At 40.7% G+C, this 24,478-nt stretch overlaps 5 protein-coding genes across 8 annotated transcripts; 3 read left to right on the top strand and 2 right to left on the bottom strand.

Annotated features, from left to right (window-relative positions):
• Positions 1–956: 956 nt before the first annotated feature.
• On the top strand, positions 957–7,965 carry stx10 (syntaxin 10). Its single transcript, XM_086033923.1, has 9 exons — positions 957–1,335; positions 1,796–1,871; positions 2,233–2,326; positions 3,734–3,828; positions 3,913–3,975; positions 4,071–4,172; positions 5,223–5,329; positions 5,892–5,986; positions 6,062–7,965. Exons 1-9 carry the CDS (start codon positions 1,301–1,303, stop codon positions 6,136–6,138), a joined length of 744 nt encoding a protein of 247 aa, XP_085890049.1. The 5' UTR covers positions 957–1,300; the 3' UTR covers positions 6,139–7,965.
• A 753-nt stretch (positions 7,966–8,718) lies between these two features.
• wdr83os (WD repeat domain 83 opposite strand) lies at positions 8,719–10,173 on the bottom strand. The gene is made up of 4 exons (XM_086033295.1): positions 9,960–10,173; positions 9,667–9,772; positions 9,387–9,484; positions 8,719–8,947 (listed from the first exon to the last, which is right to left on the bottom strand). The coding sequence occupies exons 1-4, from the start codon at positions 10,007–10,009 to the stop codon at positions 8,881–8,883; spliced, it is 321 nt and encodes a 106-aa protein (XP_085889421.1). The 5' UTR covers positions 10,010–10,173; the 3' UTR covers positions 8,719–8,880.
• wdr83 (WD repeat domain containing 83) lies at positions 9,601–15,055 on the top strand. 2 transcript variants are annotated; one of them, XM_086033294.1, is made up of 10 exons: positions 9,601–9,803; positions 11,307–11,424; positions 11,512–11,632; positions 12,468–12,573; positions 12,650–12,698; positions 12,779–12,905; positions 13,040–13,107; positions 13,182–13,290; positions 13,361–13,475; positions 14,683–15,055. In XM_086033294.1, the coding sequence occupies exons 2-10, from the start codon at positions 11,322–11,324 to the stop codon at positions 14,851–14,853; spliced, it is 969 nt and encodes a 322-aa protein (XP_085889420.1). In that variant the 5' UTR covers positions 9,601–9,803; positions 11,307–11,321; the 3' UTR covers positions 14,854–15,055. The 2 variants fall into 2 exon arrangements, with proteins under 2 accessions (XP_085889420.1, XP_085889419.1); XM_086033293.1 differs by lacking the exon at positions 9,601–9,803 and adding an exon at positions 10,243–10,490.
• Positions 15,056–15,064: 9 nt separating this feature from the next.
• On the bottom strand, positions 15,065–17,023 carry LOC147146522 (transcription factor IIIA-like). 2 transcript variants are annotated; one of them, XM_086033288.1, is made up of 2 exons: positions 16,379–17,023; positions 15,065–16,285 (listed from the first exon to the last, which is right to left on the bottom strand). In XM_086033288.1, exons 1-2 carry the CDS (start codon positions 16,857–16,859, stop codon positions 15,660–15,662), a joined length of 1,107 nt encoding a protein of 368 aa, XP_085889414.1. In that variant the 5' UTR covers positions 16,860–17,023; the 3' UTR covers positions 15,065–15,659. The 2 variants fall into 2 exon arrangements, with proteins under 2 accessions (XP_085889414.1, XP_085889415.1); XM_086033289.1 differs by having other exon boundaries at positions 16,386–17,020.
• On the top strand, positions 15,965–22,106 carry yju2b (YJU2 splicing factor homolog B). Of its 2 annotated transcripts, XM_086033291.1 has the most exons (11): positions 15,965–16,305; positions 17,539–17,627; positions 18,193–18,233; positions 18,308–18,361; positions 18,445–18,527; positions 18,913–18,968; positions 19,049–19,109; positions 19,179–19,321; positions 19,480–19,652; positions 20,152–20,290; positions 21,495–22,106. In XM_086033291.1, the coding sequence occupies exons 3-11, from the start codon at positions 18,231–18,233 to the stop codon at positions 21,791–21,793; spliced, it is 1,011 nt and encodes a 336-aa protein (XP_085889417.1). In that variant the 5' UTR covers positions 15,965–16,305; positions 17,539–17,627; positions 18,193–18,230; the 3' UTR covers positions 21,794–22,106. The 2 variants fall into 2 exon arrangements, with proteins under 2 accessions (XP_085889417.1, XP_085889416.1); XM_086033290.1 differs by lacking the exon at positions 15,965–16,305 and having other exon boundaries at positions 17,263–17,627.
• Positions 22,107–24,478: the final 2,372 nt, after the last annotated feature.

Genomic DNA, 24,478 nt, shown 5'->3' with positions numbered 1-24,478 from the left:
GCTCCTTTTTTTTTTTTTCTCCGTTTTTTTTTTTTTTTGTTCCTTGGCAGTGTCGTATTTGACTTTGCTCAGGCGGCGCAAAAGTAGGAAGGCAAACAAAACAGCCCAAATGTTGTCCGGCTTGTACCAACAAGAACGTTCGTGGGGCAAGGAATGATTCAGCGTTCACGCCTTCAGTTGTCAGGGATAAAAACACACTCGTTGTGTGGTTTGTGTCAATATTTAGAGTTGATTTTAAAAAAAAAAAAGAAAATTTGGCTAAATTAATTTGATGCAAAGCTTTCCTCTTTTAGACTCGGGACATTTTGTGCAAAGTACAAATTTGTGATGTATTGAGTGAAACAACATTTCACTCAGCATTTTTTTTTTTTACATATTTTTTTTCCATGGCAGTATTTCTGTTATTGTTGTCAATTACTGATTGTATTCTCTATGGCACTATCATTATTTTTGTTACAGTTTTCCACGGTATTATTTTATTGAGGTTTTTGTCAATTTGTATATTTTTGTATTGCATTATTCTTCATGTATTTCCTCATGGCATTATTTTCCTTGTCTTTGTTAATTATACTTTTCCATCGCATCCCACCCCCATCCATTTTCTTCAATTATATTTTTCTTGGCATTATTATGATTATTATTTTACCATGGCATTACTATTTGCAGAATTGTTATCGTTTTATACCTTTATTTTCTATCTATCTATCTATCTATCTATCTATCTATCTATCTATCTATCTATCTATCTATCTATCTATCTATCTATCTATCAGAAAAATGTAGTCTTCTTAACTAAACTAAACAGCGCGAGCAGCGAGGTGACGAAGGGGCCTGTGAATTCTCACAAGCCAGGGTGGGACGGGAGGTGGGGGAGGAAACAGGATGAGGGCAGGAAGGAAGGAAGGAAGGGTGGGAGGGAAGGAGGAAGGGAGGGAGAGAGGTCGGGACGCATGGCTGGGGCCACAAATGGGTGAGCCAGACACCAGGCAGGGAGGACCATCTGTGTCTGTCTGCCTGTCTGTCTGTCTGGTCAGGTGTTGCCATGAGGGACAGAGCGAGGGCAACGTGCGGTTTTATGCCAAGCTGTTGCCATGGCGACTCTCCATGTACACTGACTGCAGATTCGTCTTTTTCAAGCCACACTCAAAGTAAAATACACGAAGATTAAATAAGATAATGATACCAGAGACATTCATGGATACGTAAAAAAAATGGTGTCTAAAGTGCATAACGAATCGTAAACGCCTCATCGAGCCCAATTGCGCATGCGCGGCGGCGTGACGCACGCGGAAGTAGCAGTATGTCGCTGGAGGACCCGTTTTTCGTCGTGAAAGGGTGAGAAAACTCCATAAAACAATGTTTAAAACTCAGCGAAAACACTCGGCAAGTACACGCTCGACATGTGTGTCACTCGGCCGGCCGCCGAGCGAGCGGAAAACAAAGTTTACCCCAGCGGAGATAGCTGGACGCCGAGGGGTGGCTGACTAGCCTTCAGTGCAGTGGTCCAGTCCGTGCAGTGATTGTCGGTGCGGGGCTTTTTCTGTTTATATTGGGCAAACAAAGTCACTTCCGCGCCGCATATTTGCTTTTGTTTCATCTGCTGAGTTATTTGTGGACCTTTAGAACTGTTCTAAACTGTTTCTTTTTTTGTGTGTGTAGTGCTACACTTAACGAGAAGCTGCTAATTTACGGAAGGAAGTTAGCTTGTGTGTTTGTTTGGCTTCCAAACAAACATTTGTTGCTGCTAAAAATGTTGCATGGTGGACTCAAAACATGTTTGTGTGCGCGCGTGCAGGGAGGTGCAGAAGGCCACGGCGCGTGCACGTAGCCTGTTTGACAGGTGGGAGGAGCTTCTGCAGGATGGAACTCAGGTGAGTTATGTATTAGCATGTTGATTGAAAAAAGTTCATTCTGTCTCTTATTTGTAATTACAATTTGTATAAGCATGTTGTTAGTATTGATGTGGAAAAGATACGTGAAAGGATCATCACTTGCAAACATCCACTAAGGTTTCTCTGACGTCATCACCTACACTGTTTACGGCCACTAGGGGGAACCTAGCATAGTATTAGCATTCACGCTAAGCGCTTGATGTAAAGCGATGGAACACTGAACTGAAGATAATAGCACATAAAAATCTCCAGTCACTGCTCTGATGTCCTCATATTTTAGCATGTAATTAGCATTGATGCTAATCGATAAATAATGAGCATGTTGTTTTTATTTGTTCAGGTGAGCCGTGATGAGCTGGACTGGAGCACCAACGAGCTGCGCAACTGTCTGCGGGCCATCGACTGGGACCTGGAGGACCTGAGCGAGACCATCAGTATCCTCCATAACTGGCGTCACGTGTCCTGTTTGCAGAACAAACACCAGCTTTGTGCTCTTCCAGGAATTAGTCAGCCCCTAAAGCCTATGTCAATAATAGGAGTCATTCCCAGCAGAGAGAAAGAGTCGTAATTTGGTTGAAACGACTCAGATCAGGAGGAAAATAGCTCAGTTTTAAGAGAATAAAGTTAAAAGTTTGGGAGAAAATGTTACACTATTATGAGATTTATTTATTTATTTTTAATAGAGGTAATAAAGTTGTAACTTTTCAGGAAAGTTGTACTATCGTGGGGAAAAAACACGTTACAATGAAGAGCACAAGAGAGAAAAATCCTGATTCTATGCGAATAGTTGCAATCTTGTGAGAAATGGTCTAGTCACTATTATGAGTGGGGGAAAACGTATTTTAAAAAATGAGGTGAATGAAGTTGAATTTTGTGTGAAAAGAAATCCAAATTTTGTGGCAGGTCACATTAGAAAATAAATAGCCTCATTTTTTGACAGTCAAGTGTAATATTAGGAGAAAAAGTGTCATTTTTACTTGACTTAAGTTGAAATGTCAAGCAAAGAAACTTTTTAAAAGAATAGTTTTCATTTTTCATTAAAAAGTCATCATTTTGCATTTATCCAGACAATAAATTACACAAAAAAAACAATTTTAGGAGACTGAATGCGTGATATGGAGAAAAAGGTTTATCAACACTTAAGTTGTCATTTTGCAGGAAAAAAAGTCACAATATTCCTGTAGTAGTCAGCTGCAAAGACACAAACAAAAATAATATCACAAGTAATTTTATGAGAATACCAACATAATATTGCAAGAAAAACATCTTACTGCAATAAATGCCATTTTTCAACATAAAACCATTATGAGAGAGAAACCCCCCCCACACATTTTTTCAATGTTTAGGTTGCAATTTTGTGAGGAGATACTTCCATTATGGAGAGAAACCAAAGTTGCATTAAACGAAAATCAACCTTTTGCAAGAAAGATTTATTGGGAGAAAAAAGTCCCAAATTTATGACACTGTTTCCAACATTGCTAGAAAGTCATAATATGACAAAACTCATTCATAATATTGGCAGAAAGTCACACCATTTTACACACACAGACACCCAAATCAAAATTATACATGAACGCGGAATTGATTGCAAAAGTTTTACTATGATGAGAAAAACATTGTGCATGTATGAGAATTCATTTTTAGTTCTTGGCACAAAAAAACTCAAGAAAGAGACTCTGAATGAGAATTATAAAATGTTAATTTCGCAAGTCCTCACTCGCAAATAAATGAGGTGTCACCTGTCTTTCATGACTGCTCGACTGTCTTGCCTGCGTGGCGATGGTCGCCGTGGCGACGACCACCGCTTTGTGGCCCGTTTACTCCCTGAGCGTGCGGCGCAGGTATCGTGGAGTCCAACCCGGGAAAGTTCCGCCTAGGCGACGAGGAGCTTCAGGAGAGGAGGGACTTTGTGGAGAAGACCAGGAAGTCCGTGCAGGTCTCGTCAACACGCACACACTCACGCACGCGCAAATATGATTTATTACTCATTAATATGGATTATTTCCCTGCTTGTGTGCAGGAGATGAAGGATCAATTGTCGAGTCCGTCAGCTGTGGCTCAGGCGGAGAAAAAAAACAAGCAGGTTGGACACACTGCAACTGACCCCAGATGACATACAAACACATACGTCATTGGGATTATTATTATTATTTAGGAATTTTATTGTTTTGGTTTCAGGCGTTGCTGACCTCGTCGGCGTCGGACCGCTCGTCGCGATTGGATGCCCACCTGGTGTCTGCAAATTCCAGATACATTCAAGAGCAGCAGGAACAACAGCAGGTAACACGTGGGCACTCAAACAATCCAATATGACAAAAAACAGATGAATTAAGAAGTTAAGGTTTGCAAGAAAAACAATCTGAGAGAGAAAAATGTGAAATTTGCAGGAGAAAGTCATATTTCAACAATGGCGTTCTATTAGAATCAATAATAAGTGGCGGAGTAGAGAGAAGTTATGACGAGAAAGGAATCCGGATTTAGAAGAAAAAGTGGTCGTTAGGCAAGAAAAAAAGTTGCCATGTTATGAAATTGTTTTTTATGACAATAAAGTGGGATTTTTGCGAGGAAAAAAAAAAATTTAAGTGACCGTTGTAATTTGAGAGGAGTAGTTGCAATTTAGCTAAAAAAAAAAAAAAGGCAAATGACCAAAAAAAAACTTTATTTTGGAAAAGTCCATTTTTTTTTTTAATGTTACTGGGGAATTATTTTTAATTTAGTCATAAAAATCATGTTTTGGGGGGTGGAAGTTTGTGGAAAAATTGCAAAAAAACGGAATTTATTTTCCTTTGAGTTTAGAAAAGAAAGTTTTGTTGTCCTAATATTCTTAAAAGAAAAAAAAGCAATGTTGCGAAAAGTTACTCTTGCGGCCACTTTTGGAAAATAAAGCCGACGTTTTTGAGAAGAGAAGTTGTAATGTGACAAGAAAAAAAAAACAGAAGAAAACTCGCTGAGAATAAAATAAGTTGTAATATTGTGAAAGAAAATCATAAAAAAGAAAGAAAATAAGTTTCAATTCAGAGCAGGAAAAAAAAGTTGTGTTAAGGGTGGGCAATTAATTGTGGTAAAAGTTGTGATTTTGGTGACACCTTTTTTTTTTTTTTTTTTTTCCATTTTTAATGATGATGTCATGCTTCCACTATCCAAAAATGTTGTGGTTTTCATGTGGAAAACCCCTTCTTGTCTCGTCAGCGCTGTCCTTTAGTCTCTCAACTAACCTTCCATTAGAGAAGCCAATTAGATTTTTTTTTAAAGCATTCCAAAGTCAATTACTGGAACTTTTGAAAAGGTTCTTAAAGTTTTGTTTGTGTGTGTGTGTGCGTGTGTGTGTAGCTGATCATGCAGGAGCAGGACGATCATCTGGAGCTTGTGTCCGGAAGCATCCGGGTCCTCAAAGACATGTCGGGACGTATCGGCGACGAACTGGACGAGCAGGCCGTGTGAGTCTCCGCGCCGCCGCTAAAAAAAGTGCAATCCTCCATTTTCTTCTTCTACTTTTCTTCTCCCGGGGCCTCCTTCCAAGGTAATGCAAGAATGCTGCGTCTTTTCCCCGAGTGCGAAAGGCAACGCCGTTACACGTTACCCCCCATATTCTCGCATTCCAATATAAACGTCCCACTCCGACAAGATCGTCACTCACTATGGTCAGAAAAGAAGAAAAAATGCGGGTGCATCGAATTAAATCGTTCACTTTGGAACATATATCGAGATAGGTATCGAATCCTCTTTTATTGGAGAGCTATATCTTAGAAGGACATTGACAATACTGAGTTCATTCAGATGACTGTTAAATGACAACAAAAACGTCGTTACGTCATACCTTTCTCGAAATGAGCCGTTCCATATCGAATCGGAATCTCACTGAGTTGACCCCAAGCGAATCGTCTCACACCCCACGCATTGAAAACCCGTATCGAATCATCTTTTGTGGCCTATTCATGGGCGGGAGGGGGCGCTGTATGTATGAACATTTTTTTTTTTTCTTCTTTTTTTTACTTCCAGCATGTTGGAGGACTTTTCGGACGAAATGGACCAGACGTCGTCACGTATGGACTCTGTGCTCAAAAAGCTGGAGAAGGTCTCACACATGACCAGCAGTATGTAACACACACGTACACACGCACACACACACCCGCACGCAGATTTTGACTTCTCCCTGTGTTGTGGGGCAGGTCGGCGTCAGTGGTGCGCCATCGCCGTGTTGGTCGCCATCATGATTGTTGTCCTCATCCTCTTCTTCGCCCTCTGACGGCGGTGACTCCTGAACACGTCATTTTGCGCAGCACCCACAAAAAAACGGCCTTTTCTTTCCTTTTTTTTTTTTTTTCCTCATAAACCCCTGGACCTGTAGACGGGAAAACTCCGCTGGCTCGCGATGTCCGGTAGGGATCGAACCCGTGTGCTGCAGTCATGTTGTGACTGCGATCAGCAGAGGGCGCTGTGATAGGCAAGCGTCACAGGTCACCACAGGAAGCTCAAGGTTGAGACTAAACTTGTGGGAAATAAAAGATGTACCATTATTAAATACATTTTACTATAATAGTCATCATAATACGTTAACTTTTTTTTTTTTTCGGAAAACGCTTAAGAATAAGTCGGAATATTATGATTTAAAAAAAACAACTTTTTTCGGGTCGAGAAAGGAAATCACCACGATAGGAATAAAGGGAAAAGAAAAAAAGAAAGTCATGATATGAAAAAAAAATCTTTTTTTGGAGAATAAAAAATAAATCAGAATATTAGAAAAAAATGTTTTTAGAAGAATGGGGGGGAAAGTCATACTTTTACGAGACCAAAAATATCCTCATTTTCAAAAATAGTCTTCATTTTGAAGGAAAAGTTGTTATATTGAGAGAAAAAAATTCCACAATTATAGAGAATTTTCAAGATTTTTTCAAGAGTAAAGTCGGATGTTTTCATCACAAAACACAAGATCAAACATTTTTTAAATTGAGAATAAGATAATTATGAATAATTAAGAAAAAGTCATATCACAAGAAGCAAAACTTAAAAAATTTTTTAGGATGATTGTAGTTTTGCAAGAAAAAGTCTTATATTACCAAAGCATGGGAAAAATCATTTTTGAGAAAAGTCATAATTCTGCTAAAACAAGTCAGATTATTATCATGACAAATGTTGCAACCATAAATTCAAATATGAGAGTAAAGGTGTCATAATTACAAGAATGGTCATAACAAAACAAGAACTGCAAAGTTGTATTATGAGAATAAAATCTGAATTTTGTTCGGAAAGTATTTAGTAGGAATAACTTGTAATGTTAAAAAAAAGTCATTATTTCAGAAGAAAACAAAGTCAAAATACTCGCAAAAACATTTTTTACGGTTAAAAATATATTTCATTAAAAAAAAAATTCCAACTTCTCGTGACTAAAGTTTGAATTTTGCGAGATCATCGTGCAGTATTTTGAGAACTTTTTTAATGAACTCAAAGTTATTAAATTACGAGAAAACGTGTAATGTTTTAATTTTTGTTTATTTATTGCAACAAAGTCATTTTATCAGGATGGGGCGGGACAACAGGTTGCTCTAAAGTCACGGCGCCTCATTCAAATTCAAGGACCTTTAATGATCGTGATGATTATTGATGATGTTACAAAAGGAGTGTGAAAGTGTACGTGGGAATTTTTTTTTTGTTAAATTTTCCCCATCCTGGATGCCTTAATCTATTTTTCTACATTAGTTTCATTGCTGCGCTGCCATGACAACGGCCGCTGCTGTTAAGTGACGTCTGAAAGGGGCGTGCCATCACGCTGTTGCCCTTGTTGCCAGCCAGAATGTCCAAATTTAAAGCTCAGAGCTCCCCCTGCTGGGGGCCGGTGATACTGCCATTTGTTTCAGCGAGAATAATAATGACGATGATAATACGACAGTGTTTCACGTACTAAAACATTTCAGTCCTTTTGTTGAAGGTCATCCGTCATCATTTATATGCATCAAGCAGCAAAATGTATTTGAGCTTTTTTTATTATACTGTGTTTTACTTGATGCTGTTGTGACTATTTTGAATGTTTCAAATGTTGAAAATAATAATAAAAAAAGGTTTGTGAGCATCGTCACGTTTGTGGACTTTGCTACCATTATTTTTACTACATTTTAAAAGCCCAAATCAGGTTTGAAACCCTACTAATGGGAACTTCAAGACCCTTGTTTGAAACCTAACCTCAGTCTTGAAACCTTAATTTAAAATCCAAACGCTAACTTGAAACCCCAACCCTGACTTAAAACCCTATTTTGACACCATAAATCCATCCTGAAACCCTAAACGAAGCTTGATTTCCCCTAAATCTGCCTTGAAACCCTAAATTGAAGCCCTAACCAAACATTGAACCACCATTTGACCAAAAGAAAGTGAAAACCTTGAAACCCTAACTGTCATGCAACACTGATTTCAAACCCTAACCTTTGCATTTAACTCTTTTGATACCATAAACTTGACCTGAAGCCCTAAATGGAAACACTAAACCAGGCTTGGAACCCTACTTTGACCTTAAATCCTGGTTTCAAACCCAAACACTTGTTTGAAAGCCCTCATCCTGGTTTGAAACCCAAATTAGAAACTCAAACCCTGCCTTGAAACGCTAATCTTAAATCTTGTTTGAAACCATAACCCTGTCTTGAAACAACTTTGAAGCCTTAAAATCCTAATTTCAAACACAAACCCTTGTTAGAAACCCTACTCATTTCTTGAAACCCTACTTAAAACCTCAAACCTGTCTTAAAATATTAACTGGTGTACACAGTGTACAATTGTTGCTCTGTTGTGAAGTTAGCAAATGTTTGATCAAGCCTTTCAAAAGCACACCAAAAAGTATTTTTTTTTGTATCCCAACTTTTTATTCATTTGCATCAAGTAGCAAAACATCAAAAAACAAAAAAACAGGTTAAAACGAGTTGGCCGGCCCTCTCAGCTCCATTTCGTTGACTTCCTGTGCGGTTAGTGTCCGTTACGGCTTTGCCGTGCCTCCTCTCGGTTACCATGGCGGCGACATGGGCTGAGGGTTCTGAAGGTACGACATGACCACGGCCGAGATGGACAACCTGCACACCAAAACCGTGACGTCACCTTACCACTAGTCGGGGTATATGTCGTACGTAATACAGTACAAGCGTGCGGTCATTTTAGCCAGTGAGAAGAAAGAAGTCATTATTTGCGGAAAATGCATCATATACAGCGCCCCGCCCCCGCACTACTCTGTACTACTTTAAAAAGTACGTAATTCATGAAAAACATACTTTTTCTTAAAGAAAATACCAGCAGGTTATTTTCTCCCCAAAATAATAAATGTACACTCCTGGACTTATGTGAAATCTGCTAGTTGTCATTTCCAACCCGACCTTGAAGCAATGTTGTCGAATGCATCCGCTACGTACGGCGCTCGATGGGCACGCTTCTGCATCGTGTCACTTTTTCCACTCTAGCGATAATTTTCTGGTGCAATCAAATACTTTTTAGCGTGTGCGTGGGTGCTGCACTCACATGAAGCTGCTCATCATCTGTTTGGTGTCCTCGGAGCTTCTGGAGTTGGCGAAGCTGATGAAGGAGCAGTAGACGGCGATCCAGGCGCACCACTTCAGCTACCAGGTCCAAACAAAACATTTCGTTGGCTTGTGAAATGCCATATAAGGATTGCTGCCATTTGTTGTGATGTTTAGCCAGAATTGTGTGTGTGTGTGTGTGTGTTGTGTGCATGTGTGTCTATCTGAGGGTGTGTGTTCATGTATGTATGTATTTTTGCGTGTGCGTGCGTGCGGATCACCTTGAGCATGAGTCCACACATGCTAAAGATCATTCCCAGCAGGTTCATGTAGTCCGGTGTGGGGTCCTCCAATGTGGGATTGGACTCTGTGGTGGGAGGCTTGTACCTGTCACGGGAATGCAATTGTGTCATAATGCGTACGTATGGACATTCCGATTTTCCGTTACATTCGATTTCCAAACTTGCGTCACTTGACAGCTATAATCGCTTTAGAGCGACCTCAGTTAGCCACCGTTAGCATTTTCAGCTAGCAGTCTGGCTGCGACAGACTACAAAAACAAAAATAAACTCACCGTAATATCTTGTTTTGTCTCCTGGGATCCGCCATGTTGTTAGAGGACATTGTAGTTACAATAAAAGTGTTTTTTTTCGGTGGCAAATGTTTTAGGAAGCTTGACGGTGATTGAAAAGCAGTTGCTCGTACATGACTGAATGGACTAAGTGGAAGGCTTTTCTTTTGTCCATCAAAGTAAAAGTAGTCACTTCAAACGGAGTCAACATTGAAATGGGAAGAAAACGTTTCGACCTCTTATTTTGAAAAGAAACAAATATCCCACGAAGCACCGTACATTCTAGCGGAAATGACGTTGCGATAGTTCCTCTCCAACCGCGGAAGTAGGAATTTTGTGCAAACATTCGTTGTTGTGCATGAATTTTTTTTAATGGTACTGATGTTAAATTGCGGGAGTGAAAGCAATTTAGATTAAATCGGCAGTAAATGACCACGCAGTGTTTACGTTACAAATGATCGCCAGCAGCCATTTAATTCAAGGAGATAAACACATCGTAAATATTCGCATAACGTCTCAAGTCTCAACTTTTGAGTAAGTAAATTCTAAATAATTGTTTGTGTGCAACATCATTTAAACATTGTTTACACTGTGAAAACCATTTGGCAACTATGAATTACCAGAGAGTTGAAACTGCATTGTGGGGGGTTCAATACAGCATTCTTCATTTCATACATTTCTGAGATGAAAGTTACTGAAAGAAATAAAATACTGTTTTGCTTTCAGGAATTTAGATGTACGTGTAGAGACTTTCCCAAGTATTACATGGCGTTTAGTGACATTTTTTTTAGCAGGTTTCCCGTCGTATTCCAAGTAGATTTTTGGAATATACATCATATTGCAAAAGGTTCTAAGCGACAAAAAACACACACAAGCAATAATGTACATTGACTCAAAAACAGATTTTTACAACCATAAAAAAAGCTCTTTTTCATGAAATGTTGACCTTGCTACATTGCTTTTTTCTTTGGAAAAATATGACGATTCTCGTTTTGTAGTTTCTAAACTAGAAAAACACTTTATATAAGATGATGACTTGCTCAAAGATGATTTTTTTCCCCAAAAAAATATGTAATGGGCACTTTTTCTACCTGATTCAAAATGAAATTCTAAACGGTTCCAGTTGTGTCATTGTTTTAATTGCAAAAAAATGACTTTAGTACCTTTAAAAAAAGGCTTCTTTTTGTAGAATTGCCACTTTTTTTCCTTTGCATATCTAAGATGGTGAATGTGGACTTTACTGCACCCAAACTCTACCCTTAAGAACGTGACCACGGACTTCTATCATTTTTTTTTTTGGACTGTTGACGCTACAATCTGACCTTTTCAATTATTTGTTTCTCCTCGCAGCACATTGAAGGCATCATGTCATTTCCTCTCCCCAAACCTCAGACCCCTCAGCTTCCTCAACATCTTCTCCGAACCATCGACTGTCAACAAGGAGCCGTCAGAGCAGTCCGCTTCAACGGTGATAATGAAATATTTAAAACATTTTGTTCTTGTCGACTACACCGGCTGCTTATATTTATCTTATATCTGGTTATTTGTCTGTCAGTGGATGGCCAGTACCTGATCTCCTGCGGCGGTGACAAGTCTCTGAAGCTATGGAGCGGCAGCCGAGGGACGCTGCTCAAGACCTACAGCGGCCACGGGTACGAGGTGCTGGACGCCGACGGGTGAGCATCTCAACAACAGAAGAAAAATGTCATCGCGCAAAATAACACCACATACTGTCTGAACACTTCAGAAAAATATACCAAGAAGTGAAACACAGTCATAAACAATAATCTCAAGATATAAGTATAAGTAATCATGTAAACAAATCTACGCTAGCCAATAAACATGCTAATAACCACACTTAAGCCAGTGTGCATGCTAATGGACTCTTAAGAGTTAATCCGTGAACCCACTAAAAACAATATGTCGGCCAGGGAGTTCAACTTGAATCGTTAGCCAGCGAACACGCTAATAATCAAGGCATGTTAGAAAGTGAACGTGTTAAATAGCATTAGTCGGCGACAGTATATTTTATGCCAACTCACACTATTTAATGTAAATGTTAGCCAGTGAACATGCTAATCCACATGTTAGCCAGTGAACATGCTAATCAGCATGCTATTAGCCAAAGAACATGCTATTAAACATTATTCCTTAGCTTAGGGGATAAAGAATGATTTCTGACTCTGAATAAGTGAACTATTTCTGCTCCAGTAAAAGACTTAAGGCTGACCGAAATTGTTGTCGACCTGTTGCCAAAGCAACGGTTATTTTGGATTTGTATCTCCTCGATGTTATCTCCCGACCTCCTCATTCTCCTGTGCGAGCCAGCCGAGGTCGTCTTCATTGCAATGAGACGATGTGTTGGTTTGCCGCTGGGACAGAGGATACAGACTCACGCATGCACACTCATATGATCACTGTGGTATGGTAACAATAAGGCTATTCTAATTCAAAACTGCCTTATGTTGTGTGTGTTTAATAAAGCTGTTATTGTGTTGTTTGTGCGCGCAGGTCATTTGACAACAGCAACATTTGCTCGTGCAGTTCTGACAAGACGGTGATCCTGTGGGACGTGGCCACGGGTCAGGTGGCTCGCAAACTTCGAGGACACGCCGCGGTCTGTGTGCGCCCTCACGTCGCGCTCCCTCCCTCGGCCTCCTATGACATTTGTTTTCATCATTTCTTTTACGCAGAAAGTCAACTGTGTGCAGTTCAACGAGGAGGGCACTGTCATCCTGTCAGGTAGGTTAAACAAAACACAACAAAATTGTAACGTTGTGTTCAAAGACCGCTGGTTAATCAGAGTGTCCGGTCTGGTCAAGGCTCCTTGGATGGGACGGTGCGCTGTTGGGACACCAGGTCCCGCAAAAACGAGCCTATCCAAGTTCTGGATGAGGCCCGAGACAGCGTCAGTAGCCTGAAGGTGTCCAAACACGAGCTTCTCACCGGGTTGGTCCCCTCGCACCTCTCACTTTTCAACATTTTTTTAAAATGTCTATTTATTGGATTTATTGGGTCTTTATTCCTTTTTCTTTTTTTTTTTTTTTTGAGTTAATATTAATATTGTTGATGATTGCATTTAGGTCTGTGGATGGCCGAGTGAGACGTTACGACCTGAGGATGGGACAGCTCCATGTGGACTTCGTCAACAGTCTGAGACCTTTGTCTTTGTCGCGTTGTTGTTTTGTCGCTGCTTGCGTCAGTGTGTGTGTGTTTTTTGTTCAGGTCCCATCACCTGCGTATGCTTCAGTCAGGATGGCCAATGCACACTCAGCTCCAGCCTGGACTCTACAGTCAGACTACTGGATAAGAGTACAGGAGAAATGCTGGGAGAGTGAGTGGCGTCCATCTTAGAAACACTTTCAATGAGGGCGGTTATCTTGAGTTGTGTGTTTGTGCGGCAGGTACACAGGACACAAGATGAAGGGATACAAGCTGGAATGCTGCCTGTCCTGCAAAGACACTCACGTACTAAGCTGCTCAGAGGACGGACACGTCTACATCTGGGACCTGGTGGAGGTTAATAACAATAGCGAATAGAAACATTAGAGCAAATGTGACACTATTGGCGCTATTTTTAGCTTTTTAGCATGTACTAAAGGAAGCCGCGTTACACAATGCACATGCTAACAAACACAAAATGGCCAGTGAACATTTGAAGAGTGATCGCACATCAGCAGGTAAACATGCTAATAAACAAACAGGGTCAGCCTAGACCCATTCAAATACATGTACAAGATCGTGAAGATGATTAAACATACCATGTTTAGTCAACAAATACGCTTATTAACATGAATAGCTAGCTAGTGAGCACACTTGCTAGAGAAGATGCCGCTTTAGTCGATGAACATGCTAATAAACATACCGTGTACAACATTAGCAAGTGAAGAGAGTTATGAAAACACGAGCCGGTGAACATGCTAATAAACACATTTGAAAGGGAACATGTTAACATGTTAGCCAGTGAACATGGTAATAAACACACATTAGCCAAAAGAAAACATATGGAGTTACACATTGAAAAAAAAAAACACATTAGCCCAAACAGGACCAATCCACTTAGCCCAGGTGTGCCTATGTCCGGTCCTCAAGAGCCCCTAATCCATGTTTTAGGTGTATCCCTATTCCAACACACCTGATTCAAAAGATCAGCTCATCAGCAAGTTTTGCAAAAGCCTGATAACAATCCTGATGATTTGAAGCCGGTGTGTTGCCAAAGGGATACATCTAAAACAGGCTGGATAGTGGATCTCGAGGATGGGACTTGGGCACCCCTGACTTAGTTATTTACCACCAAAATGAAACATAATGCATTAGCAAGCAACCATGCTACAAAACCTAAAACTTTAGCCAGTGAGCGTGCTTGTAAAAATGTTAGTCAGTGAACACAAACACATTTGCTACAGTAAAACAACACATAGCACCGAAGCCAGTGAACACACAAATGAAGATACCAGGTTTGCCATTGAACATGCTAATAAACATTTTTAGCCAATGAACATGCTTGTTAACGTTAACCGTTACCCAGTGAACATGTTTAAAAAAATATGTAAAGTTAAAATGCTATCCAAAACACCATGTTAGCTAGTGCTCATGTTTATAAACATACCTTTTTTTTTTTTTTTTACTTATACAGTGCACATGTTCATAACATTATCCAGTGAACATGTAACTTGTGGACTTTTGATTCTTGGTTTATATTTTGTTGTGTGTGTGTGTGTAACAGGGTAGTTTGTCGTTGAAGCTTCCTGTGGGCAAAGCGGTGGTCCAGTCTTTGTCCTTCCACCCTACACAGCCGCGTCTCCTTACCGCCAGCGAGGGACGCGTACAAGTCTGGTCCGGCGAGCCAGAAGATCCTGACGAAAACGACGACGCCAACAGTGCCATGGCAACATGATTTACCACTTCAACACATCTGGACATTTGCATTTATTTTTGTAAAATAGGATTACTGCTAGAATGAACCGCGATGAGCCAAAACAACAGATTAGCATGTATGCTAACATATGAGCAGTTTTATCATAAACATCAAGTAAGACTTGAAAGAAGCTTGGAACATTTTCACTTTTCAATTGATTAAATGCTCAGGGATCATGTGACACATTCCATCGAATGGAAAGTTTGTTTTAATAGTTCAAATAGGTTTTGAGTGTTAACCAGCAAACACACTAATAAATATACCGCATTAGCAAGTGAACACGCAATGTCTAAGCATTTCAGCTACTAAATGCTGTGAACAAGCTAATAAACAATTGTTAGCCCTTAGCCAGAAAACATGCTGATAAACAATAATTATTGGAATTTGCCAGTGAATTTGCTAATAGACAAGTTAGCCAGAGACCATGCTACTAAACGTGAACACACATGATTGTGAATGTGCTTTGCAACAACCAATAAGCAATTGTTAGCCAGTAAACATACTAATACACATTTGTCACAGTGAACAAGTTAATGTTAATCATTAGCTAGTAACATTAGCCACCGCGAAAATACACGATTACCGGTACAAAGGAAAAAATGGGCTTCCACCTATGCTTAGTCCTACTTTTATTTACGTTTCCCGTTTATCACCTACAAAATGGGTGTTCGTCTTAAGTGGACCGGTCCGTCACATAGGCAGAATGCCCAGCTCTGTGAAAAATAACACATTTTTCTCCATTTAACGCCAATATAAACATCATTAAACAATAGAGCACATACTTATCATAAAAATCTGAAATGAAACATTTGGCGTATTAATGGACTTCTATTTAATAACGGTTCCTCTACAGTGTAAGCGGTGACGTCAACGCCACCGAAAGTTCCTGTGGGGGTTTGCCCAGCAGGGCCGTGTCCTGCAGGAGATGTACCAGTTCCACCGGCCCGGTGGGCTTCTGGGGCTCGGACACCTTTCCTTTTGCCACCTTGTCGCTGCATCCGCTCAACCGGGACGCCAGCGACCTCTTGGGCCGCGCCATCTTCTTCCGCTGCGGGTCGTGTGCGACGCCATGCCGCCGTAGACTCTGCTTCATGGCGAAGGTGCGGCCGCAACCCGGGTGGTCGCAGGCGAAGGGTCGCAGCCCGTCGTGGAAGGACCGCAGGTGGCTCTGCAGATTGAAGGTGGTTGTGAAGGAGCGGTCGCAGTCGTCGCGCGGGCACCGGTACACCAGCCGCGTGTCGGCATGCACGCGCCGGTGCTGCTCCAGGAACCAGGAGTCCCTGAAAGCTTTGCCGCATTCCTGACATAACATCTGGGTTTTGTGCTGCTCCTTGCGGTGCCTCACGTACTCGGTCCAGGTGGAACCTCTGAAGGTGCAGTCCGAATGGTTGCAGGGGTAGCCTTGGTGAACCTTGGACAAAGACGGCAAAGGTATTCACATTCTGTACTTCACTCAAAGTACAGATACTTGTGTGTTTGAAAAAAAAATGACAGTGATTCTCACCACTGACCTTGAGGTGTCGCTTGAGGTGGCTCGGGAAATCGAAGCGCATGCCACAGCCGTCGTGCGTGCAAGCGTAGGCAGGCAAGTGCGTGTGGCGCTCGCTCATGTGCGCCTTGAGCTGCTGGTGCTTCTTGAACGCGGCACCGCAGCCGTCCGCCGTGCAAGCGTAGCGCTTGTTCTCTGGCGTGGCGCCGTGAACGCGGCTAAAGTGCCGCACGCGGCTGGCGTTGGTGCTGAAGGCTTCCTTGCAGCCTTCTGTTAAGCAGGGGAAGGGACGCAGGCCACTGTGGGTGAGCTGGTGGCGGGCCAGGTGGTACGGCGTGCAGAAGGACTTGGCGCAGCCGTCTTGCGGACACGCGTGTGGCCTGACGCCGGTGTGCGAGCACAGGTGGGCGTCCAGCTTCCACTGCTTGTCGTAGGCCGCCGTACACGGTGGGAATGAGCAAATGTAGCGCTTGTGCGGTAGCGCGTTTCCTTCCATCGTTAACCGGCGACGATCGACTCGAACCCTTCACGGTTTTATATACAACTTCTTCTGCGCCTGTCACACGTTGTCACCCGGCATGCCATATCTTCCCACAATCCTCTGTTGTTGGGTCTGACGTCACGTCCGCCAAACGTCACCCACCAGAAATGTTTTGAGAAGAGAGGCTGTAGAATCTAATGTATTATTTCTACATTCAAAACAAGTCCCCACTCATCCTAGTAATTGTTTCTATATACTATCTACTACTCTAACGCCCACGAAGTATTAAAAAAAAAAAACGCAAGAGATGTACTATTTTGCACACGCTTGTATATATGCGACAATACACACCAATTTACGGCAAAAAGCTGCTACCTGAACTTACAATTTAAAGTGAAATGTTGTCTGTGATCAGTTTTATTATGTCACCAATACATTATCACTTCATATATTATACCATATTTCAATTTATGCCATGAACAGTGCAAGAATTACACCGTTTTAGGATGCTCACATTTGCGACATTATACGATTTACGGCGGTTTCAGGCACCTCAAAACGTTCGCATTTGTAAATGTTTACCATTTCGTTCAGGAAATTTAACGTATTCGTAGTATGAAAAGTATCTCAGCACCAGTAAAGCTGTCCTTTTTATTTATTTTTTAAATTGGGACACTTTTCGTGACGTTTTTAGGACGTCTTGTTCGCGTCTACGCTCTCCAGCTCCACAAAACATCTCGGGTGAATGCTTGCCCTCGCCCGTCAGTGTGTTCATCAACATTTGTAAGTATTTGAACCTATTTTCACGGTTAAACCTTAAGGTTTCACATTAACAAGTTATACAAATTGGCCTGTGGCTCGAAAATAAGATTATTTTTATTACGTGTTTGGGTCACAATCTACGTAGAGACATCAGTTAGCATGTTAGCTCATTTTTCTCGCTGGGTTGACGTTACATGCCAGCCAAAACGTTTTATTTGTGTTGCATTATGTTTGAATAACACTCTTGTTACCATCATAGTCTGCACATTTAGTCAAGGTAAGTAGTTAATGTCGTTGTTATGTTATTCCTTGTTATCTTATGAGTCACCGTGCTGTCAAAGGGAGAAATGCACTTAATACTGGTCAAATAGGTAGCAGCATATCACAGCAATCCCCGTTTACAGTGAAAATCACTCAGTAGTCACCCAACAATTGCATTAAACGTGTTACACTGTCCCTGTCATCTGCATTACGTTATATTTTGAGTTTTTTGTACTTTAAGGTGCACCCCAGAGCTCCTTTCTAGGCACCTTGTGGCTCACTATTAATCACGTTTTTTTTTTTTTAACGTTGTTTCTAAACACAGACTGACTCTGTGACCCGTGCAGAGGTTTCGTCACCAAGATGGTGAGATGGCCGTCACGCTACATTCAAGCGTTGTTGTTTTCCAACACAACAAACTCTCTTATGTTGTCTTGCAGGGAGAACGAAAAGGAACAAACAAGTATTACCCACCGGACTTCAATCCGGCTAAGGTCTGTAGGATGATAGTGTTTTTTTAAAATTTATTTATTGGGGTTTTTTGTCTGTTGGTCATGTGTTTGTTTCTCATCTCCAGCATGGCTCTCTCAATGGCTACCACAAAACACACGCCTTGCGGGAGCGTGCCAGGAAGCTGTCCCAAGGCATCCTCATCATCAGGTTCGTACACAACCAAAAGCAATTTTTTAAAATAATAAATGATCACGCATTGTTATCGCCAAAAGACAATTTTAAATCCAACTTCATTCTGGCAACGTTAAGAGCAACTTTACTCTCGTGATATTGTTGGCTTTATTAATGTAAGATTGCATTTTTTCCCTTGAATTGAATAAAACAATATTCTTGTATCATTATAAATGTAAGATTTATTTCTCAAAGGTGTCAACCTAATTTGGGATTTTACACATTATCCACAAAAATACACAACTTCATCCTTTAGATATTACAGCTCTGTGACTCTGAAGCCTCCATTGGGTTCAACAGCAACAACATGCATTCGGCACATCGTTGTGTAATTTCTTGATTGTTTTTTTTTTGTGCGCAGGTTTGAAATGCCGTACAACATTTGGTGCGACGGCTGCAAGAACCACATCGGCATGGGTACGTATTATGCTGATGCTTTTTTTGTTTTTATGCCTGCGCTCGCTCCATCCTCACGGTTGATTGTTTTTGTCGCTCAGGTGTCCGGTACAATGCGGAGAAGAAGAAAGTGGGTAACTACTTCACTACGCCCATCTACAGGTGAGTACAAACGAGGAGTGCGGTGTAGGGCGTAACCGCAACCCAGATTCAAATCCGTCCTCTCGGCAGGTTCCGTATGAAGTGCCACCTGTGCGTCAACTACATTGAGATGCAGACGGACCCGGCCGCCTGCGACTACGTCATCGTCAGCGGCGCCAGCAGGAAGGAGGAGCGATGGGACATGGCTGAAAACGAGCAGATACTCACTACCGGTACTTGAGTGGCACTTTTCCTAACGGAGGGAGGGAAGGATGTCAGAAAGGTGTGAATGGAGAAGGAAAGGTAGAAAGAAGGAAAGACAACGTGAAGCCGTGAACATGAATGTGGTTGTCGCCGTGTAACCGTCCCCTCCCCCCCCCCCCACACCAAGAGCGCGAAGAGAAGGAGAAGCTGGAGACGGACGCCATGTTCAAGCTGGACCACGGCGGGAAGGACAAGGAGAAGCTCAACAAGGCTCTGCCTTCACTCGTGGAGCTGCAGGACCACCAGGCCGCATGGAAGGACGACTTCCAGATCAACAGCGCCCTGCGCAGGAAGTTCAGGGTAAAACCGCCTCCTGTTAGCAGTGTTTGCGTGTTGGATGTCTGCCGTTAACGGGTGGGGCCTAAATGAGTGATTAAACGACAACTATTTTGTTCATCAATTCATTGTTTAAGTTAAAGTGGAAGTGTTTTTTGCAATAACATGTTCTGTGCGCCTTCACCAGTCCAAACATGGCATTCTGATTGATATTGCGTTTGTGGAATATGAGTTGAGCAGTGAAATTCACCCGTTTTGGTCCCATCCCAGGGGGCGGCCATTTTGTCACTTGCTGTCGACTGAAAATGACATCACAGTTTCGCTTCTCAGGGCTCGGGTTACAACCAATCACGGCTCACCTGTTTTCTGATTAATTTTTTATTTTATTTTTTTAATCAGATACATCAATTAATGGGAACAATAATCGACTTATTTATCATCAATTATCAAAATAATCATAACTTGCGGCTGTGGTCCTATCCGAAAAGGTTGGTGATTGCACCACTGTACTGTTATGCCGCAGATGGAGAAGAAGGTGATGGTGGAGAAGGAGGAGAAGGATGACGCGGTGAGGGCAAGGACCAACCTGAGCATACCGCTGCTGCCCGAGCGCGAGCAGGACAAGAGGCTGGCGGCGCTGCTCAGCTTCCAGACGCCAGACTGTGAGTTCCCCAAAAACACACAGGAAGTTGCACAGAGCCATTTTAGGCTTCGCTTGGCAATTTTACAAGGGCTCCTTCGTTTTCAAATTCCCAAATTCAGGCCAAATGTTACCAGAATCCAAACCTTGTCACGTAGACACACTGGCGATGCCAGTTTGCCAAACAGTAGGATTTGTGTGTGCAGTGTAAGGACCGAGCACTGTTGCAAACAACAAAAGTATTTCAGCACCTGCCTAGAGATGCCGCAACATGGCTGCAATAGACCAGCTTGACTCAGTTAGAGCAACACTAGGCCACAAGATGGCGCCAAAGCAATAAAACAGTTAATAGGTGAGCTCTTTAACAATTGTTTTAGGTTTCTTAGGTTCACTATATGGTAGAAAATAGGACCATTCTCATATTATGGCCTTTTCCTCATTTTTTTATTACCCTGTTCTCCTAAGATTATGACTTTATGTTAATGAAATGTGACTTCATTCTTGAATAAAATGCTACACTCTTAAAACTGCTGGGTAAAAAAACAAAAACAAAAAAAATCAGTTTTGACCAAAACTTCCACTTGGGTCAATTTGACCCAACTGTCTGGTTTGTAGCGGTTCGCTCCTTTTTTTTTTTTTTTTTTTTTTTTTTTTTTTTAACCCAAATTGTTGTTTTTTTTTTGGTTTTGTTTGCAAACGGGAACTTTGTGATGGTTAGGCAATGCCCAGCTCTGGTCAATTCACTTTTTTTTTTTTTCTTCTTTTTCAAAAAATATATTTACTATAGTTTTCCTGTAGGCATGCAACTTTGTTTTTCAATTTCCACTTTTTTTTGTACAAACATGTGCCATGATTGCCTTTAGTTTTCTGTTAAAAAAATGTCATATTCAAACTTTTTTGTGCTCGTTCCCTTATTTAAAAGCACTGGGGAGCCTGAAATGGAATAATTCATTGAGGGATCCCCCTTCATCTCAATGGGGAAAGATGATTTGGGACGCAAGTGCTTTGCGTGACGAGTGTGGTCACGGAACCAAATTAACTTGAATCTCCAGGCACCGCTGTGCTGTAAAAAAACAGACAAAACAATTGAGTAATAATCCGTGAATTTGCGGTGAATGATGCATATTTTTATTATTATTACTATTATTATTATTATTATATATTTTTATTTTTTGATATTTTTTTTTTATATAACCCGAACCCTGTGGGCCCCTCCCCCCCCTCAGCGTACGAGGACAAGCAACGCAGCAAACGGCAGGAGATCTCCTCACGCTCGTGGTTCGGCGCCACCTCCACCGCAACCACCTCGGGGGGTCTGCTCCACAAACTGGGCCAGCAGGGCAAGGAGGCGGCCCTGGCCAAAGCGCTGGGCCCCTCGCAGACCCCCCTCATCCGCAGGAAGTCGGAGTCACAGGAGTCGGCGCCACCGACGGCGTCGCAGGAACTCAAAACTACCGAGCAAGACGCAAGTTCAAGCTCCTTGGTACCCAACTACAGCGACTCGGACTCGGACCACGCCCACTGACGGCAAGTGAACCACGCGGACTTATTTAATGACGCTTTTCCGCCAGGCTGCGGGAATTCCCCAGCGTTGTGTTCCATTCCGTCCGGAGACCGGTGACGCCTGTGCGCAAACAGAACGTCCTGATAACTTTTGCTCGCATTGACTTTTATTTTTTTCAACTCCCAGGAATCTAACATGGACAGCTGTGTGCAATTAAAAAAAAACAACCTACGGGAAATGACACGGAACAAATTGACTGATGTTGTGGATGCGGTGTACCTAATTGAGTGTCCAGCAGGCCACCATGTAAAATAAATGTCAGAAAATTAATGGACGGTTGACAGTTCTCAGTGTCTTTACTTCAAAATGGGTTAGTTAAAAGAGATTGATTATTTTTTTATTATTATTATTTATTTTTTTTTAATAATTAATTTGATTTATTTTGAATAATACAATTTTTAAGAATATTAGTAAACAATACAATTTCACATCTACCGTACATATAAATATACTGAGCCCTGCCACGAGTTGCAAAAATTAAAATAAATAAAATTGACACTTGACACTTATAATATCATTCCAAAAAGAAAGAAAAAAAATGTGAGAAAGCTGGGAATCAAGTATAAAAAAAATAAATACACATGGATAAGTAAGGGTTTCCACAAAAAAAACCTCACAGACCAGTGGGTTTATTAGTGAATGCCGAACCGCAAATATGCGGGCGTCCACTTTATGTAATATTTTTATTATATTAAATAATTGGGTGATAATATATCATTATAAAACAGAGCATGAATTATTTTATAATTGAAATAAACAGTTTTATTTGTTGCATTGGTTGTGCTCCTTCCCCCAAATTAATTAATCATTAATTAATTAATGATTAAAAAGAAAAATTAATTAATCATTAATTTGAGTGGTTTTTTTTTTAAAGTGTTATCAACGGGTTAGCCTGATTGATATATTTTAAGTACCGGTAATACAATTTTAAAATACATATGTATAATACATAATATTTGTGAACTACAAAACGGGGTAGTTTGATGCTTTTAAAGACAGTGTTTACACAGGTAATTGCAAAAACAATTTAAAGAATATTAAAAGAGCATAAAGCCAATGCAAGAGATTTAGCAAACGTTTTCTTAAAACAATTTATTGTAAATGTTTAAACTGAACGGCTGGTTTTCATTGCAACATAAGTATTGCAGGTCAAATTGACAATTGAGCTTTAAAAAAAGTAAAAAAGAAAAGAAAATTTGTTGCTGTTTTTTCAAACATGTACCAAACCTTCCCTTAGGAATTATAATTGTATTAGAAATCAAAAGGTTTCAATTTTAAACTGACATGTCAAAATAATTGAATGACAAAATGTATTTATTTATTACTTTTGGTACCATTCAATATTTTACTAACAAAATCAATTTACCGGTAACCACAAATGCAAAAATGTCCATCTTGTGCAAATGTAAAATTACAATTGTGTAATTGTGTTCTGGACTTTCTGCTGTTGAGTCACATTGCGTGTTCAATGTTTGGTTTTCCAAACAGAAAAAGAAAAAAAAAAGTGACTGTTAGTCACAGTTTAAGTGTAAACAAACAAATAAACACCTCACCCTAAAAACATTGCTTCTTTATCTCCTGAAAGCTTTAACCTTACACAAACATTTTTCAAATAATGTCTGACACTTAATGTCATATCGCTGACCCTTCAAATTAATGAACACCTTACCTCAAATGTCTGAATATTTTTTTTTCTCTGTAGAAATAAAGCTCAACTCTTATATAAATATACAAATAAATTCCTCATCTTGAATAAACGCCTTATCTGAATAAAAAAACACATTTCACCCTATAGCTTTTTTTTATCCTCAAGTAAAGTATTAAGACTTTTTTTTTCTTTTTTTTTTTTTTTTTTTTTACAAATAAAGACTTCCTCTCAAATTGCTGACTCTTGAAATAAATGAATACCTCTCCCCAAGCAGATTTTCAAAATGTTTACCCTCAGGAATAAACCTACACACGCATACAAAAAAGGCCTCTCAAATTGATGCTTCCTTCACATAAACACCCTCCCCAAAAGCACCGACCTTACACAAACATTTTAAAAAATGAAGGCTTCCTCTACCAAGTCGCTGGCTCTTCAATAAACACCTCACCCCAAATTGTTTTTTAAATTTTTACCCTCAGGAAAAAAAAACAGTAATCTTACACATAAACACAAATAAAGTCCACTCTAATTGTTCCCCCTTCGAATAAATAAACAACAAATTCCTTCCCCCCAATAGATGTCTTCTTTTTATAAAAAAAAAAAAAAAAAAAAACATTTTACCCTTCAGGTATAAAGCTCCAATATGTCTCCTTCAATGAACGCCTCACTCCTAAATAGTCCCTTCACTTCTTACGCCGCTGGGAAGCAGCAACCGTACTCTAACATACAATAAAAGCCTCCTCTCAAATAGACTCCTCCCTCAAATAAATATACCCCTGAGCCCAAATAGATGCCTCTATTTTCCGACCATAGGAAAAAAAAACAAAAGGCCTCCTCTCAAATAATAATCGAAAATGACGGCCTAGCTTCTCTTTTTGGAAGGACTGTCGGCCAAAATCAACAAACCGAAGAGATTGTCCTCTGACTCTCCCTGAACTTAGGTCTCATGCAAAAAACAAACAGTATCAGCTCACCACTGAAATCAAAGTCCATCGTTT

The sequence above is a fragment of the Filicampus tigris genome, chromosome 6, assembly GCF_054856515.1.
Source record: "Filicampus tigris isolate MCC_2025a chromosome 6, RoL_Ftig_1.0, whole genome shotgun sequence".
NCBI classification, from domain to species: domain Eukaryota; kingdom Metazoa; phylum Chordata; class Actinopteri; order Syngnathiformes; family Syngnathidae; genus Filicampus; species Filicampus tigris.
Note: the sequence above shows the minus strand (reverse complement) of the source record. Positions and strands in the feature narration are given on the sequence as shown.